Below are 23,160 nucleotides of genomic sequence, written 5' to 3' on the forward strand. Positions count from 1 at the left end.
GACACAGATCTGGGCTATATAGTGAGACCTTGTCACACACGAATGCACTTGTTCACACACACAAAACTGGAAGGGGCAATCCTCAGTTTGACAGTGGTTGGGTAAAGAGACTAAATTTTTTTTAAAGATTTGTTTATGTAATTTGTGTATATGGATATTTTGTCTGCACATACATCTGTACACTAGGGCCCTTGGATCCATGGGACTATAATGATAGTTTTGTGCTCAATTCAGAGACCTCCAAAGACTGCTAGGAGTCAAGTCTGTTGCGAAACACATGAGGATCTTTATTTGCAGCTTGAGCTGGGACTTTCACAGACACCAAGGCACTAGTATCTGACTGAGATCTCAGAGCTCAGGATTGGGCTCTGAGATTTTATGTCCCAGTCCCTCCCAGCATGCCCAAAGTGGGGGGAATTCCAGCCTGGCAAGTGTCTATTGGTTGAAACACAGAAGGGATGTTGCATTTTAAGCCAACTGGCTGTGGGAAGGCGCCAAAACCATTAACAGGTCTGGTTTCCTTTTTTTGGCTGTTGCTAGGGGAGAGGGGAGATCTGGGCCAGTTTCCTAGCAACTGTATCTCTAGTGGGCAGGAAAGAATGCAGTAAGGCTGGTTCCCCCCTGCAGGTGGCCAGACATGTCTTGCTGTGTCTAGCTTTAGTTCAGGCTTGTGTATTAAACTTTAATCAATAACTCCCCCCCATAAGACTTAATTTTTAATTCTTTGGTCTCTCAATAGATGGTTATAAGCCACCATGTGGATGCTGGGGACTGAACTTGGGACTTCTAGAAGAGCAACCAGTACTTTTAACCGCTGAACTATCTCTCCAGCCCCAGAAGAATTTTTAAATCAATTTGTTTTGACTCTATTAAATTTCATTTTGACTAGTTTTGCACACTGACTTTGCATTAATGCTGCTTCTCCCTAACAGGTGTACATAGCACAGTATGTCTTCTTCCTCTGTTTTAGTTCTCTCACACCAAGAATTGAAAACACTCCAATTGTCTGAGTGTCTTTCTTTCTGGCTCCTCTGTGAAGAGCACAACCTTGTCTTTCCTCAATCATGTTAATAAAATTAGGTTTTGCAGTTTCTATGGTATGTATTCATCTTAAAGCCAAAGAAAAGACCAAGATAGCTTATCAGGCAAAAGAGCTTGCCATACAACTAAGGACTCATGTTCATTCCCAGAACCCACATAAAGGTGGAAGGTGAGAACCAAGTCCATAGTGATGTCCTCTGACTTCCACACACAGACTGTGGCATATGTACACACGCACATGTGCACGCATATATATAAACACATGTACTCGCCCACCACATACAAACTATTAAAAGAAACTGAATTAAGTTCTCATCAGTCCTTGCTAACATTAGAGACACATGTGGTGTGAACTTGTCCTTGTACCTCAGGCTCCGAAGACAGACATAAAGCACTCTCTTGAATTGCTGGGCTTTGTGAGACCCTGGTGGCCTCTGAACAAGCTATACTCTGCAGCACAGCAGGCTCTTCATGAAAATCGAAGAGTCCTTGTTTGAGAATACATTGAAAGAGTCTGCCACTCATCAGCATGCTACAGGCTATCAAGAACTAGGAAACCTCCAGGGCAAAGGCAAGCCTTCATGTGAATGGAATTCTGAGAAACTACTGTTTCCACAGAGGAATATATCTATAAAGAAACAGATCTGCTCACTGGGAGGAAATATTGACTAATTTGTCCACAAGTAAAGAAGCGATATTTCTGGTTTGATAAAAATTATTTTCAGGCCAAGGCATGGTGGTATACGCATTTGAGCCAGCATTCAGATGGCAGAGGCAGGTGGATCTCTGGTGAGTTTGGGGCCAGCTTAGTCTACATAGTGAGTTCAAGGACTGCCAAAGCTATATAATAGAGAGATCCTGCCTCAAAAAAAAAAAAAAAAATCAAATGCACTGGAAACAAGTACATTGACTGTCTATTAGTTATCATGTATGGTAAAACTCCCCTACATTTTTACTTCACTCAATTGCCATAGAATTTATAGAAACTGGTATTTTTTTATTTACTCTCTTCCTAAAAACGATTCTCCCTTTTCTTCTTTTTCTAATTATTTTTTAATAGTTATTCTATTATTTTATTTTATGTAGTTGAGGTTTTTGCCTGCCTTTATCACATGTGTGCCTCGTGCCTGTGAAAGTCAGAGGAAGGAATCAAGTCCTCTGAAACTAGAGTTATGGACGGTTTTATGAGCTACCACGTGGGTGCTGAGAACTGAACCCGAGTCCTCTGATAGAGTAAACAGTGCTCTTAGCCACTGAGCTTTCTCTCCAGCCTCCTTCCTCCTTTTTCTTCTTTAACTTCTTTGTGATTACGGACAGATTTTGTTTCATCTTCAATGACTTCAGGCAGCATAAATCAAAGAATTACAATGACAAAAAATGAAGATGGTACAGAAGTTTCTGGGTGGTCCCAAAGGAAAGATGTTCCCGGATCTTATCTTTTAACTGAGAAAACAGAATAGTGCTAGATGTCAGGCAGGGAGAAGGGCAACACAAAGGCAACTTGTGGTCATTTTTTTTCTTTTTGTTACTATTACATTTGTTAATATTTTATTTATTTATTTGACACCTGTGGATGTGAAAGGAAAACCAGCAAGAACTCTGGTTGTCAGGTTTGGCAGCAAATGCCTTTACCAGCCAATCTGTTTTGTAATTCAGATAGCCTAATCCAGCATAGAAAGACAGGGTCCTCTTAGGGTCATGACAAGGAAAGGAGTCCTTCATCCAGGAATCTGACTGAATTGTTTTGTCAGCAGAGACAAAAGAGTTCAAGCACAATTAACAACCATGTTACTGAGTATTCTGTAGAAAACAGAATATATATTGTTATGCCCAAGTCTTGAGGACCCCAGAGATCACCAAGGAGCTGATTCGGATGCAAATGCAGAGTAGTCTTTTATTACAAGCTTGAGCTTGGGCCCACATTGTCACCGACACAGTGCTGAAGAGTGTAGAGCCTCCAGCCCAGGGGGAGAGGGATTTTTGGTTAGGGTTACGTCAAAGTTCAGGGACTTCCAGCGTGGCACTTCTATGATTGGTTGACATTTAACAAAAATTGGGAGATTGTTTGCCCAGAGGGCCAAGCCAAACTGTAATTGTTTTACTCATCCTACTGTAAGGAACACCTGGGTAAATTCCAGGTATTCACTGATTTGCTGTTGCTAGGGGTGATGGCTAAATATTACTGGGTTTTCTCCAGGATATTCCTTGAGTAGGGGACTCCACTGTCTCCTTCCTGGAATTGTTCCCAGGACTGTTGACTTTTGGGGTGGGGTGAGGGTCAGGCCTGGTTTTCTCAATATCATATAAAGGGGATTTACTAGATTAGTCATGTGACACGGGCTAAATAGTCAACAAGAACTGCCTTTTATATCAAGAGAGGTTGAGGAGACAGTAGCTACTCAGTTCAGGAGGATAGATGTTTCACAATCCCAGTCTAGTCTGAAGGCCTGAAGGATTCTGGAGAACCACTGATCTTTAGAAAGTTGTGTTCCAACATTTGCAGAGGATGGCAGTGGCAGTGGCATTGGCAGCAATGAACTCACAAACAGGGTAAATGAACTTGCTAGTGATACACAAAGGCAAGAAAGCTGAAAGCAAGATCCTCCCCATCTGCTGATATCTGGGCTCTTCTAGAAGGGGACAGGAGGGAAGAGGAGGGGAGGAGAAGAGAGAGAGAGACAAGGAGAGGATCATGGCAACTTTTATAAAGAAAGACATTAAATTGAGGTTGTTTTACAAGTTTGAAGGTTTACTCCATTGTCATCATGGCAGGAAGCATGATAGCACAAAGACACGGTGCTGAAGAGGTAGCTGAGAGTTCTGTATTCATATCCTCAGTTAACAAGAGAGAGTGGGCCTGGCTTGAGCTTCTGAAACCTCAAAGCCCACTCCTAGTGGCACACCTCCTCCAACAAGGCTACACCCACACCAACAAGGCCACACTCCTAATAGTGCCACTCCCTATGGAGCTCATTTTCATTCAAACCACCACAAGCATTCCAGCAATCCCAGCAATTGGGAGGTTGAGACAGGATTTATAGGTTTGAGGCTAGCCTGTGCTACACAATGAAAGACTAGACAAGACACTATATTGAAACTTGATTTTTCAGTAATGTGCTAGCATACACTTGTTATCCCTGATGAGAGAGAAGGAGCAGAGTGCATTTGAGGTTAGCCCATAAAAAAAAAATCCTGATTCAAAAACAAACAAATAAACAAACAAACCAAAACAACTACAAAAAAATCTACAAAACCCCCAAAGTTAGGATTTTCAATATTTTTATTTTTCAAACTCATTTTAAAAGTACATTAAAACATCAGAAATAGAAATCTAACCTAATGGTTAACATAAGAACACTTATTACAAAATGTTTGAGACACATACTTTGCACACAGTAAGCATCAAGAGAAAAAAACTAATGTACTTGGCAAATAATCATATCCAACTGAATTCTCATTACTTTGAGTTATAATTTTTAGCCCTTATGAAGATATAAGTTATATATGTCTGTCTACATCAATATGGTGACTTTGCTATTATAGACAGACATACATAGCTTATGAAGAAACAAGTTACATCTCTCTATATAGATAGGAGGAGAGCCAAGAATCCAGCCCACTATATATTTCATGCAAATTAAATCAATAATTTCTTTGATGAATATGAAGAAACTGAACACTTTCTATGTACATGCTTTGTCTTCTTATGCTATAATTTTTATTTCTCATGGGCCCCATGCTGGTCAAATAATTTCAAACTCAAAGGTCATACAAGGAAAGCTAACATTTAAAAATTTACAAGTAGTAATTTTGCTATAATCTTTGTCAAGCCACATTTTAAATGCCTGATCCCTCAAAGAGATGTATACCTTTTTGTGAATGTAAACTTTCAGATATTCTAAAGATTCAATTTTACTTTATGTGTATGGGTGCTTTGCCTGCAATGTGTCTGTGTATCATGTCACTCTCAACCTCCTAGCTATCTCCCAGCCCGAGATACAGACCTTTAAATGTGTGAATGATCTTGTTATTGACTGGACTAAACAACAGGTTTTCAATTAAGACAAAAGTTTAATGGTAATTTGCCAAAATTCTTCAAATGATTTTTGGGAGAGGAGATCAGATGTCTTAGTTCTTTGTTAAAAAGAGCTCTGTACTGAGTCTGTCTCATGGGAGTATTAATGAGAACCATATTGTGTTGAAGCTATAAAAACACAGTTGAAATAGGTAAGAGTGACTTCCAAAAGGAGTGTCCAGCTATCAAAATAAAGGAGAGTGGATATGCTATAAAACTTAGTAGCAAGAATAAAAAAAAAAAGGGAAAGGAAAAAGGGAGGAAGAGAAGGAGAGAACCTGGCAGCCCAGTTCCGGACAGTGAATTTGAAAATCTTGTCCTCACACTTAAATATCTGAAACAGACCTGACTGGGGTGCACTGGAATGTACAGTGACTACATGAGGCCAGGCCAGGTCTGGCTAAGGAGCTACTCTGTCTCTCAGCATCTCCTGTGATTTTGGAGTTTGGAAGAGCCTGGGAGAGGCTGCTCTGAGCTGAGTGCCTTCTGTTCCTTGTTCCTTCTGAGCTCTGCGAATAACAGTGGGATACAACACTTTGTAAAGATATTCTATTTTGAGTCTAATAGTTAGTGTTCCAAAATTGCAGTGAGTTCAAATCCTAACTGCAGGACCAAAACATTTTAACGTTAGGAATCAGCGTACCTAATAAAATTAGGTTCAGATATAAGAGTAACACAGTTGCATGTTTCCTGTTTAAGGTTAATGAGAGGATATGAACCATTAGTTTGGGGACTGGGGATGCAGTTCAGTGGTAAACTGGTTGTCTAACATGCATGAGCCTAGGTTCAACCTCCAGGCCCCTAGAAAGGAATGAGAAAAAAAGCGCCAAAAACCTAAAAACCTCAATCTGAAAATACCAATAGATCATATCGAGAACTTTTTTGCATAGCAATATTTATATAAAAAGGGTATTTCTGAATAGCTCTGTGAACACTGTCCTCATACAGAAGGGAAGCCCACGTCGTGCCTCCCAATTGCATCTCTACGCAGCTAGTGTTGGATGTATGATGATAGCTAGAGTATGCACTGAGGGCTAGGAGAGCTGGTGTTGGGTGCCCGATCAAAATGTGCGCTGGCCTCAGCGGATTCCTGAAGCTGACACCTCGCCTGCTCTCTCAGAACGCCACTACTGCAGTACAGTCCCCCTCTTGGGTAGGATTCTTGGGAAACAGCCATTAACTGGTAACTGCCAAAAACACTTCCTAAAGCTAACCACTCAATTAACGCGAAACAAAAATGTACAGCACGAAGTGACAAGAGTCATAACTCTGTCCTATTAGGTAACTGTCTTATAAAGGGGAGTACCGAACACTGCATGAAAATCTTAAATAAGGACAGAGGCACAGGTAACACATTTCTATTTTCTGCTTTAACAGTAAGTTTTTTTATTTAAATCAACTTGCCACCATAAAAGTACACTCTTTTCTATTTCAGTACTTCAAACACTCAAATTTCATATTTTTATAAAAATAACACTTCAAAAAGGTCTTTTTTTTTTTCAAACACCTTTTTAAAAAATGTAGCCAAAGACCCATATCTAAAAATCTGTAACACTGACTTGAAGGGCTTTCATCAGCAGGATCATTCCTGGCATCTTCTTAGCAGTTTAGTACAAAAGATTGAGACACCCATCAGAGTAAAAATTGAAATAAGCGTTTACATCAAATCTTAAAATGTCAAGAAACCATGAAGCAAATCTGGATACTAATATTTCAGACAAAAGAAAGTCTAATGGTCAACTGTTCAGTTGACTCCTCACGCTTTTCCACTGACTCCAAAGTCTTTTAAAGGAAAGCAAACAACTCCTTCCAGGCTCTCTGGCCTTGTTACTTTAAACAGAGGGGATGGGGATCTGCTTCGCTGATGTGCTGTCGTATTCCTGCATCCGATCATTAGTGGTGTAATAGTGCATGGCGATGTATGAACTGGCAAATCCAAAAGAGTTTGCTGGCTGTAACTTTCCTGGACTGGACACTTCCTGGGAGGGGCTGCTGTTATAGATGCTGTAGTAAGGTTCAATCCGGGTGTTGATGGGTGTGGAACTGCTCTGACCGCAGTGTTGATGTCCAGCAGAGACTTTGGGACTTGCTACACTTTCCTTTGAATGGCTTGGGCCACAAGCCTGGTCCACAAATTTTTTCTGTGGTTTTGGAGACAGCATGTAGGCAGAGTTTGTCTCATGATGGGAAGATTTGTTTCTATTGATTTCCAGGCTCCCTTTTCCCATGGCTCGAAGTCGCGTTTTCTGTCTGCAGCACGGAAAGCCCAGGCCAACATACTGGAGGCAGCAGAGCACCTTCCTCCTCAGCCCAGCACTGTTCCGAGAATAGATAAAAGGATTTAATCCTGACTTGAAAAAGATCAGAGTAAATCCAAACAATTCAAACTGATAAAGGATGAAGCTCCCAGTGTCAGACAGGACCACCTGCATTAGGGAAATCCCCAGAGGAAGACAGCACACCAGGACTGACAGCACAATGATCACGCAGGTGACCACCGCCTTGGAATCCTTGGCAGTAGAAAGGTTGACGGCTGACACCAGCTGGAGTCGACTGGCTGAGGGGATTGGCATCTGGCTGGGATTCTTAGTGTATCTATGAGTTTGACTGTGCTGCAGTTTGTTATAAGTCTGGTTTCTGTACAGAGCTGGCATGGTGCACTGGATGGGATCTCCACCTCCCTTCACAGAGGCCCCGATGAATGGCTGTGGTCTGGAAGCATCAACTGTGATCACAGGGGGGCACTTTTTGACTTGAGCATTCTTCCAAAGGGTCTGAGCAATCATGGTGTAAGAGACAGACACCACAGCAACACAGAAGGTAAAGTCAACAACATACAGACACAGAATGGCTTTCCCTTCCCCATCCATCAGACTGGACATGGGGAGACACAGGTGAGACTTACTGGTTCTCAGTGTGGCCAAGGTGGCAAGGGTAAAACTGGTGGTCCAGAGAAGCAGGGTAAGGAGAAAGATGCAGGAAAAGGAGGCTGTACAATTGGGCTGTTTCCCTAGCACCATCCGGAGCCGGTGCAGAGCAATCACAGCCACCATCTTGAGGGACATGATGATGAAGCCTGAGCTGGTGAGGTGGAAGGCGAAGCAGAAAGGATCTGGGATGCTGCTGGCTGAGCTGAAGAACAGCACAAAGGTGAACATGGGGGCTGTCACCCCACAGATGAAGAGATCACAGAAAGACAGGTTCAGGATCATGAAATCAAAGTTGGTTCTGAACTTCCTGAAGGCTGGGTCAAAGAAAGACAAGAAGACAATAAAGTTTCCGTAAGAGCCTAGACAGAAGATGATGGCAAGCAGAAAAGTGCAGGTCACCAAGGTTGCTGTGTGGATAAAATCTCGAAGATCCTCCTGGAGAGAAGTGGCGTTTCCTCTCTGCAAGGGAGGCATGTACAGCAAGGTGGTATTGGGAGCATTCTGAAGTGGGCCACTGGAGTTCATCTTCAGAGAGGTGTTTTTTCCTCTTATTCTCAAAAAAAAAAAAAAAAAAAAAAAAAAATCAGCAGAACAGTCAGGACCTCAGCTCACAGACATGCTGAAAGAGGGCCAAAGATAAGCCTGCACAAAAAAATGTACACCCAGAGACAGAGAGGGGTTAGTGATCTAGTAATTACATTGTTTTTACAAAAGCATTCCAATTTTTCATTGTTTTAAAAAGCATGTAACAAAGTCTAACATAGAAAAGGCATGAAAACCAGGCACTGGAGACACACAGGAATGGGACCTCGCTATTGGAAGTCCACAATCTCTTCCTGGGAGGAGCTACATCTGTGTGGTTGCAAGGATTACAGCCAGGGACAAGGAGAACTGAGTGTGTCTCGGACAGAGGCTGAGAAATAATGAAGGGAGCTTTGGTGAGGAGAAGCCAGCTGGGTGAGAGGTGAGGGGCAGGGAGAAGAATGAACAGCTTGCAAAAAAAGAGGCCTCTGCAGCAGAAGGCAGGCAAGCAACAGGATGTGCTTGAAATTCAAACAGGAGAGTATTGTCGCTACATAATGCGGCCCTCCAGTAAGTGCTCAGAAATCACTCACAAATCCCACTTTTCTCTACGGAAGATTTTTGTTTCCCAGCATTTATGTATTTTCCTAGTTTGGGAGTTAAGTTCTTTGTCAATTGAAAATCCTCCTTCATAGAAAAGAAAAATTCATGTAGGACTACATTTGAAGGAAGAAGAAGAAGAAGAAAAAAAAATAAACTAACAAAGGGTGTCCGAGAGGATATTTGTACTTTCTGAGCAGCCCTCTGGGGGCTGAAGATGTAGCACAATGGCACTGCACCTGTCTAGCATAGTTTTGTGTTTGGTCACCAGCAAGCATGGTCACCATAACACTACAAGGGCTGGAGACATGGCTTAGTGGTTAAAAGTACGTACTGCTCTAGCAGGGGACCCAGGCTCCACTGCTTGCACCCAGGCTGGGTGACCCACCTGTAACTCCAGCTCCAGGGGATCCGATGCCCCTTCCTGGACTCTATGGACACTTGCACTCATACCTGCATGCTCCAATACACATATGCCTACTTTAAAAATAAAGTAAAACTTAAACACACCACTATGTGTTTTTAGAACGGAATATCCTCGCCATCAAATAAGAGATAATGCATTCTGCATTCCCTCACTTAACTTACACTAACTACATGCGTGTCTTGGGCCAGTACTGCGTTAGCTGCTGAATGCACATAGATGAATAGGAAGCACTTGCTACCTTAAACTTTTATCTCTTATGCCAAAAAAAAAAGTAATACATACTCACACCAGTCTTCACTGTTCCCAAGCCCAAAGATGTGTGTGGCCTGTGGCCTATCCTTTGCCAAAGAAGAATCCCACACCACAGGAAACATTTAGAGCTCTGCTCTTGACAACTGCCAAACACTTGTTTTACTCTAACATTGCAGAGATTAAAAAAAAAAAAAAAGGAGTGAGGAAGTCCAGAGCCTATGCTCTGAATATTTAAACCATCAGCTGGAGCTGGATCCCAGAGACTTATAGGTGCCAAGCTTTTAGCTGCTGCATCAGAGGGTACAGACTGGACCCAGTCAATGAAAGCAACAGCTATGGACTGCCTAGAATAGAAGTCTCTCAGCTCTTAACCACAAGTACAGGCTTGGCAGTAAGAATCAGATCGGTTCTGGGAGAGCCGTGTGAATACGCTGCCCCTCATTGAGACAGAAGCTGCCTCTGCTGCAGAATGCACACGGTGGTAAATCTCTTCACCGCAACGTGACACCAACCTTTCTGGAACACAAATTTTCTTTAAACTAAGTTCTATAGGAGAGAAAAGGACAAATTCGGAACATCTGTTTGCCCATGACTAAATACTAATGGAGAGCTCTTACTATTTTTAGTAAGACTGCATGCCTGTTTGTGAACCCTTTTGATATTGTTACAGTGGATAAAGACAGTGTTTTACTGTTGGTAAAAAAAAATAAAAGAAAAAAATGTTCCTTGAGTTAATTTATGAAAAGGAAAGAAGAAAACCCCCTTATGAGGAGGCAAAGGAGAGCAGGAATTTGGTTCAGGAAAAATTTAAGAGTCTGGAATCAAGGCGCTTAGAGAAATAAAGTGGGGGATAAGGAAATGAAATGATGGGAGTTATAAGACCCCAAGCTATAGATGTAGAAGATGAGATGACGAGGAACCAACATTAATCAAAGAAAGAACAGGAGGCAGAGAAGGAAGGAGGCTACCGAGTCTGAAGTCAGGTCACAGGTTGTGATCCCTGCTGCTCAGAAGATGGAGGCAGGAGGACTTTCAAGTCCAATGCCCTGGGCAACTTTGTGTGACCCTGAAGCAAAAGAAAAGGCGAAAGAAAAGCTGAGTGTTTATAACTAGTGGTAATGCACTCTCCTGGCATGCATGAAGTCTTAGGTTCAATCCTTGGTTTAGGAAGATGATTTGGAATTACTCCGGGGACAAAGTTGCATAATCAATAGATATTTCAATTAAAAAATATATAGAACTCCACATTAGGAAATAAGAGCAATACAACCTGCCAGCACTGTTGTCAGTATCTAGAGAGAGTTTATGATGTGCTGGGCACTGTCCTTGTGGTTCCACACTATTGAATCTCTGCCAAAGCCTCAACATAGTATCTGTATCTCCATTTTGAAGATAAGGAAACCCAGTCAGAAAGATAACTCAGCAAGGTGACAGAGCTTCCACATGAACTAAGCAGTTGTTCCTCCAAACTCACATACACAAACACACATGAATACACATGCTCAAACACATATTCATGCTCACACTGGAGAGGATCCTTAGGTCAAAGCTTAATTACAACAGCTGTCATTTGTTGGGTGGCTATTACATGGTATGTTCTCATACTCAAAGCTTTATATAAGATATCAAACTTTATTTCACTATTGAAACAATCCTATGATGTATTAAAATCCTGTTCCTAAGAAAAGCTCCTGGAACACAAAACTTTAAAAACAATAAAGGGACTGGACAGAAAGTCAACCAAGAGCTCAATATTAACTCTTGTGACTTTGAGAGGAAATTACAAACAAAACAAAGATGTAAACCATGATGGCCCATGCCTATAATCCCAGCACTTGGGAGGAAGAGGCAGAATCTCTGTGAGTTCAAGGCCAACCTGGTCTACAAACTGAGTTCTAGAACAGCCGGGGCTGTGACAAAGAAATCATGCCTCAAACAAACACAACCACAAAGAATGCTATATATGTATTTGTGTTTGTGTACATATTCAGCGCTTTGGAGCAAAGTCAGTAGTGGTTAACTATTCCTAAACATTAAATGTTATTTCCAATGCATGCATATATGTTACTTTTTATCTTTGAGGTTATAGGCAGGTCCTAAAAGACAAAGTCATATAAGAATGATCTTAAGTTATAATCCCAGCTTTAAAATATTTGTATTGTGTCTGCTTAGTGTGTGTGCATTAACCATGTTAAAACAGAATGAGCAGTGCACTGAAGCGCATCTTGAGAGGCTGGACCAAGCAGAGGTGTTCAACAGGCTCCTGGTCTGGACTACACATATAGACAGACTTTTCTCACATGAACTCACATGCATCTGACTGCAGTTAAGGATGTTGAAGTAACTAGAAGCAAGAACCAGAAACTCTGAACATACTGCATAGTGTCAACTCTTAGTAAGACTCAGGTGTGGCACTGGCCTTTAATCTCAGTGCTCAGGAGACAGATGGCAGATTTGAGTTCAAGGCCAGCCTGAATTTCCAGGCCAGGCAAGGATGCGAGTCTGTTGCAAAACAAATAAACAAAAAGGGATGTGTGAAAAGCTGGATGTGGTGGCTCCGAGGTTCTCACGAGGTCGAAACATGATCACTTCCTTAGAAGCCAGCCTGGACTACATACCAAGATCCCTGTCCTGGAAGAAAGGGAGAAAGGAGGATAGGAAGGAAGGAAGGAGGGAAGGAAGAAAGAAAGAAAGGACGGAAGGACAGAAGGAAAGGAAAGGAAAAAAGGAAGGGGAAAAAGGAAGCAAAAGAAAGAAAAAAGGAAGAAAAAAAAGAAAGAATGAATGAAAGAAAAAGGAGTGATGGGTCCCCCAATGCTCAGCTGTATTAAGTTTTGAAGCAAGCGTTACGTCATTTACAAGCCTTACAAGTTAACTCATGCCCTGAATTATTCCAGTTTATTTCGCCTCCAAGAATTATTCAGTTTCATCACGGCAGGCATTTTCTGAGCACAGCCCTCACACAGAACAAAGTTCTGTCCCATGGAAAACCTCAGAGGCCAGATAACTTGCCCAAGGTCAGGAGGTATTTCAAACCTCCCATTCAAAAAGAACTGCCCGACCCACCACTCGGAGCTGTCAGTGGCTGCTGGGGTGGGAAGACCTGGGTGGAGGAATGAGGAGGCTGTGGTGCACCCTGGGACTAAAGGAGTGGGAGAATTCAGGTTTCCCACCAACGCTGACTGGCAATGGCTGGGCGCTCCCTAGAATAGAAGGAAAGACAGCGTAGGCCAATCCAGGGACGCTTGGACTCAGCCTGTGGGCAGTGGACTGTGGTCCACCTAAGCCTAGGAGCTTCCAGCAGGCTGCACAGGAACACAGGTGCGCGCATTCTGCCAGGCCAAGCTCAGCCTGTTCCCCTCAGAGTCTAGGTGGGAATCCCTCTGGCCTGGGCCCGCGTCCTCTCACCTGACAGCTGGCTGCAGCGCCGCCCTTCCTCTTCCATGTCGCAGCAGCAACCCCGTCTGCGCCGGGCGGCCTGTATGTTGCCGTACTGGAGGCATCATCGCCATGGCCGCAGCCTCCTTGCATCTCGGGATCCCAGGCGAGCCAGGCGGGAGGCGCAGTCACTAAACCGGGCGCGGCCCCTCCCTCCTGCCCCGCCTGCCGGCACCCTCCCCGTCCGCCGGCTGCCCAACTGTGAGGTGCGCAGAGCTGGCCTCAGCCTAGTGGGCGTGCGCCTGGACCCGCCAGGACTGCTTGCTACTGGCCGCTGGTAACACAGTACGGAAGACAGGAGAGGAAGCGACGCAGTCTGAGTGGGTCTCTGTACAGGCCTCTTGAGACAGCTAAGAGTGCCTGCAGACAGCCTTTAAGCTGGCCTGCTTGGCTTTCTCACTAGCCTGTCACTTCGAGTTTCATAATTATAGTCATTATGACAACCCGAATCAAACCCTCTTCAACAGGCGTATGTGGGGTTGGTGCAAAAGTTAAAAAAAAAAAAAAAGCATCTATTAAATGCCGTGTGTAGTGTAAAAATCGTGCAAAGCGATCGTGTAATCCAGCTAGGCCTATTTTAGTAAACACCAACATAAAACATGGGACTTGTGGCTTCTCATCTCCCCAAGTCGCCACGTCTCAAGTAACAAGCTCAGTTTGGTTGTAATTTTAGTTGGAGTCATCAAACAACAAACATTCCTAAGTGTGTTATTATGCACACATAACAAACTCATCAGCTCTTTCAGGATTTAGCCTTGTTAATTAGTATCTTCTACTTTTCCGATCTCACCCAATATTTAGAAATAGAGAATGCTATTTAAATGTCCCTTCTGTTGGCTGATACTACAGAGACTTTGATTACGTCCAGGTGAAATGTTTTGTGGCACCGATGCTAGAACCTCTGTCCATCTGCTGCTACGTTTTTCTTTATAAATACAAATTAGTAACGAGTTTCAAAGAAATTTAATTTTCCCATACTTTTTGCTAAGAAACATGCTGGTGGGCTTTGTGAAATATCAGAGTTCTGTTTAGAAAAAAAATACTGAAGAAAAATTCCCAACTAATTTATACATAAATCATGCTTTACTCCCCAGACCCTTGGCAAGATCAGTTCTAAGATTGTGTTGTCAGTAAAGGTAACAGTGGGCCCTAGAAACATCGGAGGGAAAAAAAGACTAATTAGCAGCTAGAGTGGAAATTCTGATCCAAATTATACATCACTCCAAACAAATTAGACACTGCTTGTGTCATTTCCATTTGGGCATAAGTGATGCTGGGTACCTAGATTAAGGGACTCTTGTTTTAGGTCTGAAGTAGAATCTAGATCTCGTTTTCACCAGGGGTTCTCAATCACTGATAGATGGAAGCAGTAAGAAGCTTTTTGAGATTTTAGAGTCCTTTAGTCTTCTGGCTCAGGATCCAGAATGCCTTGATTACTGGTGTGTGCCACCTTGTCATTTTAAAGAGAGGAATGCTATCCAGAGAATTTTAATTAAGGAACATACTGATTACCAAGTATATATAAAACATTCCCACTTAGGAAATGTTGATAAAGCATAGTTTTATGTAGTTTAGTTAGAAAAAACTGAAGTGCGATATTCCTCTCTTGGGAGTCCTTTCTCCAATTTCCACAACAAAACGAAGAGAAAGAAAAAGAAAAGGCCGAAATAAGCAATACAGTTAAGACTCAAATGGTAGTCTTAAAAGAATCAACCACACAGATTTGTGCTTACAGACACCCCTGGCCCCAAGCCTCCCCAAGCCAGGGTTTCTCTGGATAGGCCCAGCTCCCCTGAAACTTACTCTGTAGACCAGGCTGGCCTTGAACTTAGAGATCCACCTACTTTTGCCTCCTTGGAGTGTTGGCATTTAAGGCATGTGCCACCACCACCTGTTTTTTTTTTTTTTTTTTTTTTACTTTTGTGATGAAAGAAAAGCTCCTCTGTACCAATAAATGTAGTAATTATGAGTAACATGTGGCCTCAAGAGCCTGGCCACTGCACTCAACAGAGCACAGCTAGCTAATTCATTCTGGACAAAGGAAAGAAATTCATAGATCTAAACATAAGAAGGCAGAAAGAATCCACAAAAATTGCTACCTGCAGAACTTTCTTCTCTTAATGAAGACAAAAGTCAGGTATTAAAAACAATCCATTTTATTGTGTTTTTAAACTCATTACACAATTGAAATAGTCAATTAGGTACTACTCTATACACAGATTATGCCTGTGTATGCTGACACTTCAATACTGTGTATGCTGACACTTCAATACTGTACCAAGACCACTGCTGGGCTTAGATTGGGACAGTCAGCACGTAGAGTCTAAAAAATATACTGCAGTGTTCCTTTAAAGAAGATTGTAAAGGATGTGTGACAAGATGTCATTCATCAACTGGTGAATTTTCAACTAGAAGGTGTGTTGCACTCTATAAAGTTGTAAAGGCAAACATGTTACCATTTAAGGATGCACACAAAAAGGTACATAAAAATCCAGATATTCTAATGATAAATGTACTTAGAAAAAAATCCCACATTTGAGCTTTTGTAACATGAGAAGACAAAATAACTTACAAACACACACCAAAAAAGGCATTCTGTAGGCACAAAATCCCCAAGTTGCCATAGTAAAGAGCTGTGCGTGAATCTTTATAACCTCACACAATGGTTCGCGTGAAGGGCTGCATCTGTACAAAGTCTTGCCAATGTTATCTCTACAGTGTATACATTCTTTTACATCTATGTAACATACTAAACAGGTCAAATATCAAGTCTTAATCTTAATGATTCTGCAGGCAGGCAGGCAGGCAGACGGGAGAGGAGAGAGGGAGGGGGAAAGAGAGGGGAGGAGTGGGGGAAAGAAAGAGATGAAAAGAAAATTTCCACAACCACAGCAATCTTTCATTCATATGAAGTGTAACATATTTCAAGGTGGGGTGCAAACAGTATTTGTGAAGACTACAGGGTAAGAAGCAATCAGCCAGAGTGTTTATTGATGGTGTTTTTTATTTTTAAAATCACACATTGTATACACATACAAATCAGTCTAAAATTTATTCACCAAATCCCCAGTTTTTCAGCAATTGGCTCTTACTCAGCACCAAAAACTCCAGTCTGTGGGGACACAAAAACAGACTTCTGCCATGTGTCTAATTCCAAGACTTGCCCCCTTTGATCTTCTCTTCATGACTCTCCAGACAGAAGGCTGTTGACTTCAGACTCATGGGCCAAGGCCCTACTATCACTAAACCCAACAGCCTTTGGGGAAAAATTCAAAGTAATTTGAGATGAATGAAATGAGAGGACCTATATTACTGATGAATATTCTCCATTCCAAGAAAATTGTTTTGTTTTGGTTTTTAACAAGTTTCTAGACTGTTTAGTCATGATGCCATGATCATACTAGGTTATTCTAGTCTGAGACTTTGTGACTTTGTCAAATGTCTCAAAGAAAAAGTGATCAGTATTCTGGGAACATTTCAGGACAAGTTAGGAAATCAAATGGCAGCTGAGAACCTGTGAACGAAGACTAATGAGGCCAAACACGGAAGTCAGCGAAATGATGAAAGCTCATCAGAGGCTGTGTTGTGAAACCTGCAAAGAGTCACCACAGATGGTACCTGAGGAACTGGAATTTTTGATGAAATGAGCCCAAAATGAGGACTAGTCATCTGCATTAGAAAGAAGAAAGAAAAAAGTGTGTTAGGCAACAAGACACTCAGTTCTAAAATCCCACCAAATAGATTTTCTTTATTCTCCTTACCCTTGTCTACACAAAGACTTGTTGGCCCTCCCTCGTTTTTTCTTTCTAAAAATTTATTTATTTATTATTTATACAGTATTTTGCCTGCATGCCAGAAGACGGCATCAGATCCCAGTATAGATGGTTGTGAGCCATCATGTGGTTGCTGGGAATTGAACTCAGGACCTCTGGAAGAGCAGTCAGTGCTCTTAACCTCTGAGCCACCTTTCCAGGCCCCTGGCCCTCTCTCTTTACAGAAGGGTAATAAGTATTTATGAATTTAGATGAGTTGTGCAATGGTGGGAAATACCTTTCACACCAGCACTTACGAAGGCGGAGGGGCAGAAGCAGGAAGACCTCTGAGTTTGAGGCCACCTGTTCAACATACTGCATTCCAGGGCTATATATAAAGACTCTATCTGAAAATAAAAACACAAACAACAACAACAACAACAACACCCCCCCAAATCCCTATGGTGAGATAGTGAGATGGCTCAGCAGTTAAGAGCACTGGCATCTGTTCTAAGCACCCACATGTAGGCTTACAACCATCAAAACTCAGTTTCCTCTTCTGGCCTCCACAAGCATAGCATGCACATGTGCTCATACATACATGCAAGCTAAATGCCCATTTATAAAGAAAAAGAACCCAGACCAAGTATTCTCATAACTACAAAATCCAGCACAATCCCAAATGTTCCACTCAAGAAACAATTTCAACTACTATTCATTCTCTTTCCCCTGACCATCCCAGGCTACTAAAGCAACTTATTTACTTTCTAGTTGTCACAAAGCAGTCACATAAATTGCGTGCCTAAAAATGGAAACAAAATTATGAGAAATTCTATGGGAGTTATTTCCACTGACCACAGCAAAAGCCATATAATCAATCAACCTAACAAAATCCTCTGAGGGCACAGGCACAGGCCATCATGTCTGTTCACCTCTGTACAGGAAATTGAACCTAGGGTCTCATCTTTGCTAAATTTGGGCTCTGCCTCTGAACTATATACATATAAAAGCCATGTTTAAAACCAGTCAGGTTGGGGCTGGAGAGATGGCTCAGAGGCTGGGAACACTGCTTGCTCTTCCAGGGGTCCTGAGTTCACTTTCCATGACCACCTGGTGGCTCACAACCATCTATAGTGTGATCTGGTGCCCTCTTCTGGCATTCAGGTGTACATGCAGGCAGAGCATCGTATACTTAATCTTAAAACACACCAACCAGTCAGGTGTGGTGACATACAGCTGCAATTCTAGTACTCAAAAGAATCACTCCAAATGCAAGGCTAACCTGATCTACACAGCTATCCCTCTCTCAAAAAGTCAATAAACAACTCTCTCCACTTTACCTAAACACATCTGCAATTGTCAGTAAGCTTTTTTTTTGTTTTGTTATTATTTTTTTTTTTTTAGAGACAGGGTTTCTCTGTGTATTCCTGGAAGTTGCTTTGTAGACCAGGCTGGCCTTAAACTCAGAGATTTGCCTGCCTCTGCCTCCCAAGTGCTGCGAGCAAAGGCATGTGCCACCACTACCCAGCCAATGCCAGCAAACTTTAAAAACTTGCAGATATTCTTTTCTCAAGCATCAGTGGAATGATGCTGCTGGGATGTCACCTGTAACTCACCCCTCTAAGCATAATAGCATGGTGACACAAGGAGGTCCGTGAGAACAAGCAGCTGGTCATCAGTGAACTGCTGCTTGTGTTCTTGCCAATTGTCATGGTGCGTCCTTCGGAAATTGGATAAGGTCTTCTTTACAGTCATCTGTAATCAACCCATGCACATTTTTAACCAGAGTTAAATATGGGTTATCCTCGGCTAGGTGAGCACCCACCTAGACCTCATAGTTCACACACTGCAAATGCTACAATGTTAGAAAACCAAGTCAGTTTTTTTGTCACCAAACCACTAATATTCTTTAAAATTACTAGCTTCATTTCAGGACAAACCACTGGAATATATTACCACATTGCTAGACTAGTTTAACACAAATTTCTCTACATTTACAAAGATGACAGCTGGCTTAGGAACATGGGTGCTTACTACTAGATAATATATCATTACTTCTAGTTTAATTTTAGCCCTCAGTGAGGTGAGAGTTTCCAGATACAAAATGCCAGAATAACAGTAACAAGAAACCCAACTTTCTAGTGCTGGCAGTTCTCTTAATCTTGGGCTTAAAAGAAGAGAAGCTACAGAGTTTTGTTTCATTTTGCTACACATGGAGGCATGTCTCTGCAAGGCTTTAAATATTTACAGAGTAAACATGACCCTATAAGAAGCAGGAGGTTTAAAATAAAATTTTTTTTTTAAATTTATGTTTTTGAGACAGGGTTTCTCTGGGTAGCCCTGGCTGTTCTCAAACTCACAGATCCACCTGCTATGTCTCCTGAGTGCTAGGATTAAAGGCATGCAGGAAAGTACATCCAGTGATGTAAATAATCTAACAAAGATTAATTATATACTTTAGGATGTGTATTATTTGGGTAAATCGTCATGTGCTCTTTGAGGTCACCAAGAAGCTGGATCTGGAAGTGGAAGTGGCCCCAAGCATGTGTACACTGTGTCCTCTAGGGCCCCTTGTCTGGGAATGGGTTAGCCTCTTTAACTCTATGGCAGGAGGAGAGAACAACAGATCAGGTCAAGAGTAAAACCATGTCCAAGGACAGCTGGACGGCAAACCATTTCCGGCAGAGGCTGCTACTGCTTATCCCATGTCAAAGCACCTGCAGTGGGAAACTGGAAAGGGCAGCCACAGGAAGGTCAGCTCCTCTGGGAACTCTTAATGCTATGTTGTTGCAAGTGCGCGTTCTGACAGCGTTATCTCTACCTGCAACTTGTTCTCTTCCTTGAAGGCTTGGTAGAGGGCATGCTCTGCTCTGCCTGAGAGGCTCTTACTGGGAACTCCAGCTGGCTTCTGCTCAGATGTGCTCAGCCTCCAATTTGATGGCATTTTGTGGTCTATCTGATATCTGCCTGCTACTTGTTACTTATTCTTTTACTTCATCCTGTTGTATACTTAACTCACATAAGACTGAAAATATGGTTATTACAGATGATTCTCTGGGCCATACAGAACATACCTCAATAGGCTGAGGATCATTCAAATGTGCGCTGAGATTCATCAGAAGTTGGGGCATCCAGGTGGGAACATCATAAGGGCTAGAAAGAACACACGCACCAAGTCCAAGCACACCAGCATGACGTTTGACCAGCTCTGCAACAAAACGACAACATCTCCTTTACGGTGAAGTAAAATTTCACTCATGGAAGGTGTGCCTTCAGTATGTACATTGCCCCACTTAATATAAATTTACAAGTGCACACACGAAAAGCATGATCTCTGAGTCTGAACTAGAAACTGTACGAAGTTTAAAGACATTTTGTAGCTGTCCCTCAGTGACAGTCTAATTGTTTCTCGTCAGAAATGGGCCATATTGTTAAAACTAACAACACAGCTACAAAATTCCTTATCAGCTCATGCATAATATAAGTAAATCATTGACCCTAAAGTAATCTCCTGCAATATTCTCTATGTGATTGTCCTCCCCCCAAATGCATAACACACCACCATGCAGGACAAGAGCATCTCTTAAAGCAGAACTGCAGCACACGTCTATCTTACAGGTCTGCTCTTTCCTCAGCAAAGGAGGTCCAAATGTTTACAAATGCCCACGTTCCCCGCTTCCTTTCTCACTCTGACCCCCTTCCCTTCCAGCGGTGTTGGGGTTGATCAAGCACAGAGCCTCATATGAGCTAAGCACCATCCTCAGAGTAACCGCCAGAGAACTCTCAGTTTCCATCTCCTTTTTTGGTAGTCCTTGGGACTGAGCTCAGGACATGATGCGTATTAGCTAAGAGTTTATTACACTGAGCCACATTCTAGTTTTCCTCAGAGTTTCTTCATAAAGCAGTGAATATACAAATTCTTTTGTAAATCTATTCTAGGTGTGTCCATCAACAGAAGGAAAAGGTAAGGAAATGAAATTTTGAAGTAGTAAAAATTATAAACAATGCCATTTGTTAAAATAAATACTTAAAACACTTTATATTATCGAAGAAACTTAAAATGTTGATTAAAGCCACTATTAAGTATTCCCTTCTCTAGATAGAAGCAAGGGTACCTCTGGTTCCCTAAAACATTTTCTTTTTTGTGTGCGTGTATTTCTGTTGTATACATGTGTGTGCACATGAGTGCAGACAGCAGAAGTCAATCTCAGGCATTGTTCCTTTCATCAATTTTTTGGTATATATGTGTTTTTAATTTTTATTTCTCTGTATGTGTGTGTGTATATATATATATATATATGCATGAAAGTCCCACAGAGGCCAGAAAGGGGTGTTGAATTCTGTGGGAGCTGGAGTTACAGGCAGCTGTGAGGCTCCAGATGTGGATGGAAGAAATCAAACTTGGGTCTCTAACAGTGAGCACACTTAACCACCAAGACATCTCTACAGTGTGGTACTTGTTTTCTGAGTCAAGGGATCCGATGATCTGCTTGGTTCTCCTCTGCAATGCAGAAATTACGAGCCATCACACCTGGCTGTTACTGTAGTGCTGGGAATCACATTCCGGGCCTCAAGCTTGTAGGGCAAACACTTTACTAAATGTGCTATCTCCCGGCCCGGCCCCATTTTTCATTGAAAAAAAAATTGTGTGTGTGTACTCAAGCCCACACACGAGTGCCACAGTGTAGAAGTGGAGGTCAGAGAAAACCTGTAGGAGTAGGTCTTGCCTTCCATCATGGATTTAGAGATCAAACTCAAGTCCTGAGCATGATACCAAATGTCTTTACCAAATGAGCCATCTTGCTAACTGCAATTTTTGTTGTTGTTGTTTAGTGCACTAATATATAAACCTTAAATTCTGAAAAGAGAATTTAAGTCTTCCAAAATAACCAATTTTGGATCTGACTTTATGTACTTATGTTTGGGGTGGTGGTGTTAGGACTGCCTTATTAAAAAGTTATTGCATGCAACAGGTTCCTTTGTACATGCAGTTTTAGCCTTTTCATTTTACAGCCTGACTTCTTTCATGCCAACTCCCAGCATCTAGTGAAGACCCAAGCACAAACAAGTACTTCAAATGTATAAGCACGCTGCTTAATTCCTCAAAGGAATGGGAATTTTTTTCTAACATTACCTGCAGAAGGAATGGTATCTCCCACAGAACCAGGATCTCGTTTTCTTTTCTTGGGCAGTTTGGTTTTGCACAGTTGCTCAAAATGGCTCTGCATGGCACTGTCCATGGTGAGGAAGTTACACTGCAGCAGGCCACTTAAGGTGGTAGCCGCCATTTCCCGAACCTGAAGAGATAATCATTTCTATTAGCACTGAGATCCCAAGTCTGAGGTGAGAAGGGATCTCGGAGAGGCATGGAAAGCTGAGTGGAGACCTTCCCTAGAAATGAATATAAAAGTTATTTTCTTTCTTCAGTGTGACAGAAATATCACCAGATCCCCAGATTCCTATGACCTCAAATGTGGATAAAAAGGTAACTATTATACATAAAATAAAAATTCTCCACAATTCATAAACAAAATAATAAAAACAGGTGCTAAAAATATCAACCAAAAAACGCCAACACTTTGCTCTGTACTCCCTGAGAGGTTCTTTGTACTGTCATTTGGTTGCCCTGTTCTCTATGTGTTGTGGTCCTAGGACTGAGTGGAGGGCTCAAAGGCTTCATATAAGGTAAGTAAGTGCTCCACACCACTGAGCCCTCGGTTCAGCTTTCCATCTTGAAATAAGGTCTCACTAAGTTGCCAAAGGTAGCTGTGTAGCGCTGGAGTCAGCCTAGCCCATGTTAGTTAGGCTGGTACTGTCAGTGAGCTTCATTCCTAAGCCCTTTTTGTTTGTAGGTAGACAGGACCTTCCAAGTTGCTCAGGCTGTCCACCAGAACATCAGACAAAATATTCTTACTTCATACAACTTTTGATTGGCTATCCAAAAAATAACCAATTTTGGATCTGTCTTTATGCACTTATGTTGGGGGAGGGTGGTATTAGGAACAATTTGAAAGACTCAGCTATTCTATGGCTATTCTGCTCAAAGAGAAATGCTAATGTACTATGACACAGAATTTGAATGTGGACAGTAGTCAAACTGACTGGCCAGCAATAACATAAGAG

The 23,160-nt window shown here is 42.0% G+C and overlaps 2 protein-coding genes across 6 annotated transcripts in view; both read right to left on the reverse strand.

Annotated features, from left to right (window-relative positions):
• Positions 1–4,303: 4,303 nt before the first annotated feature.
• Positions 4,304–13,545, reverse strand: Gpr75 (G protein-coupled receptor 75). Of its 4 annotated transcripts, XM_060366185.1 has the most exons (3): positions 13,256–13,401; positions 9,878–10,913; positions 4,304–8,599 (listed from the first exon to the last, which is right to left on the reverse strand). In XM_060366185.1, the coding sequence occupies exons 2-3, from the start codon at positions 9,967–9,969 to the stop codon at positions 6,949–6,951; spliced, it is 1,743 nt and encodes a 580-aa protein (XP_060222168.1). In that variant the 5' UTR covers positions 9,970–10,913; positions 13,256–13,401; the 3' UTR covers positions 4,304–6,948. The 4 variants fall into 4 exon arrangements, with proteins under 4 accessions (XP_060222168.1, XP_021484778.1, XP_021484769.1 ...); XM_021629103.2 differs by lacking the exon at positions 9,878–10,913 and having other exon boundaries at positions 4,304–8,360; positions 13,256–13,545; XM_021629094.2 differs by lacking the exon at positions 9,878–10,913 and having other exon boundaries at positions 4,304–8,688; positions 13,256–13,413.
• Positions 13,546–16,269: 2,724 nt separating this feature from the next.
• Positions 16,270–23,160, reverse strand: part of Psme4 (proteasome activator subunit 4) — a 113,003-nt gene continuing 106,112 nt past the window's right edge. For both annotated transcript variants that reach the window (XM_060366188.1, XM_060366187.1), the window contains exons 44-47: positions 22,172–22,334; positions 20,112–20,245; positions 18,654–18,792; positions 16,270–16,954 (exon numbers count right to left, since the gene is read on the reverse strand). In XM_060366188.1, the coding sequence (XP_060222171.1) occupies positions 18,658–18,792; positions 20,112–20,245; positions 22,172–22,334 (432 nt within the window). In that variant the 3' untranslated portion in view covers positions 16,270–16,954; positions 18,654–18,657. The remainder of the gene's footprint in view (positions 16,955–18,653; positions 18,793–20,111; positions 20,246–22,171; positions 22,335–23,160) is intronic.

This window comes from Meriones unguiculatus, chromosome 12 (genome assembly GCF_030254825.1).
Source record: "Meriones unguiculatus strain TT.TT164.6M chromosome 12, Bangor_MerUng_6.1, whole genome shotgun sequence".
NCBI classification, from domain to species: Eukaryota; Metazoa; Chordata; class Mammalia; order Rodentia; family Muridae; genus Meriones; species Meriones unguiculatus.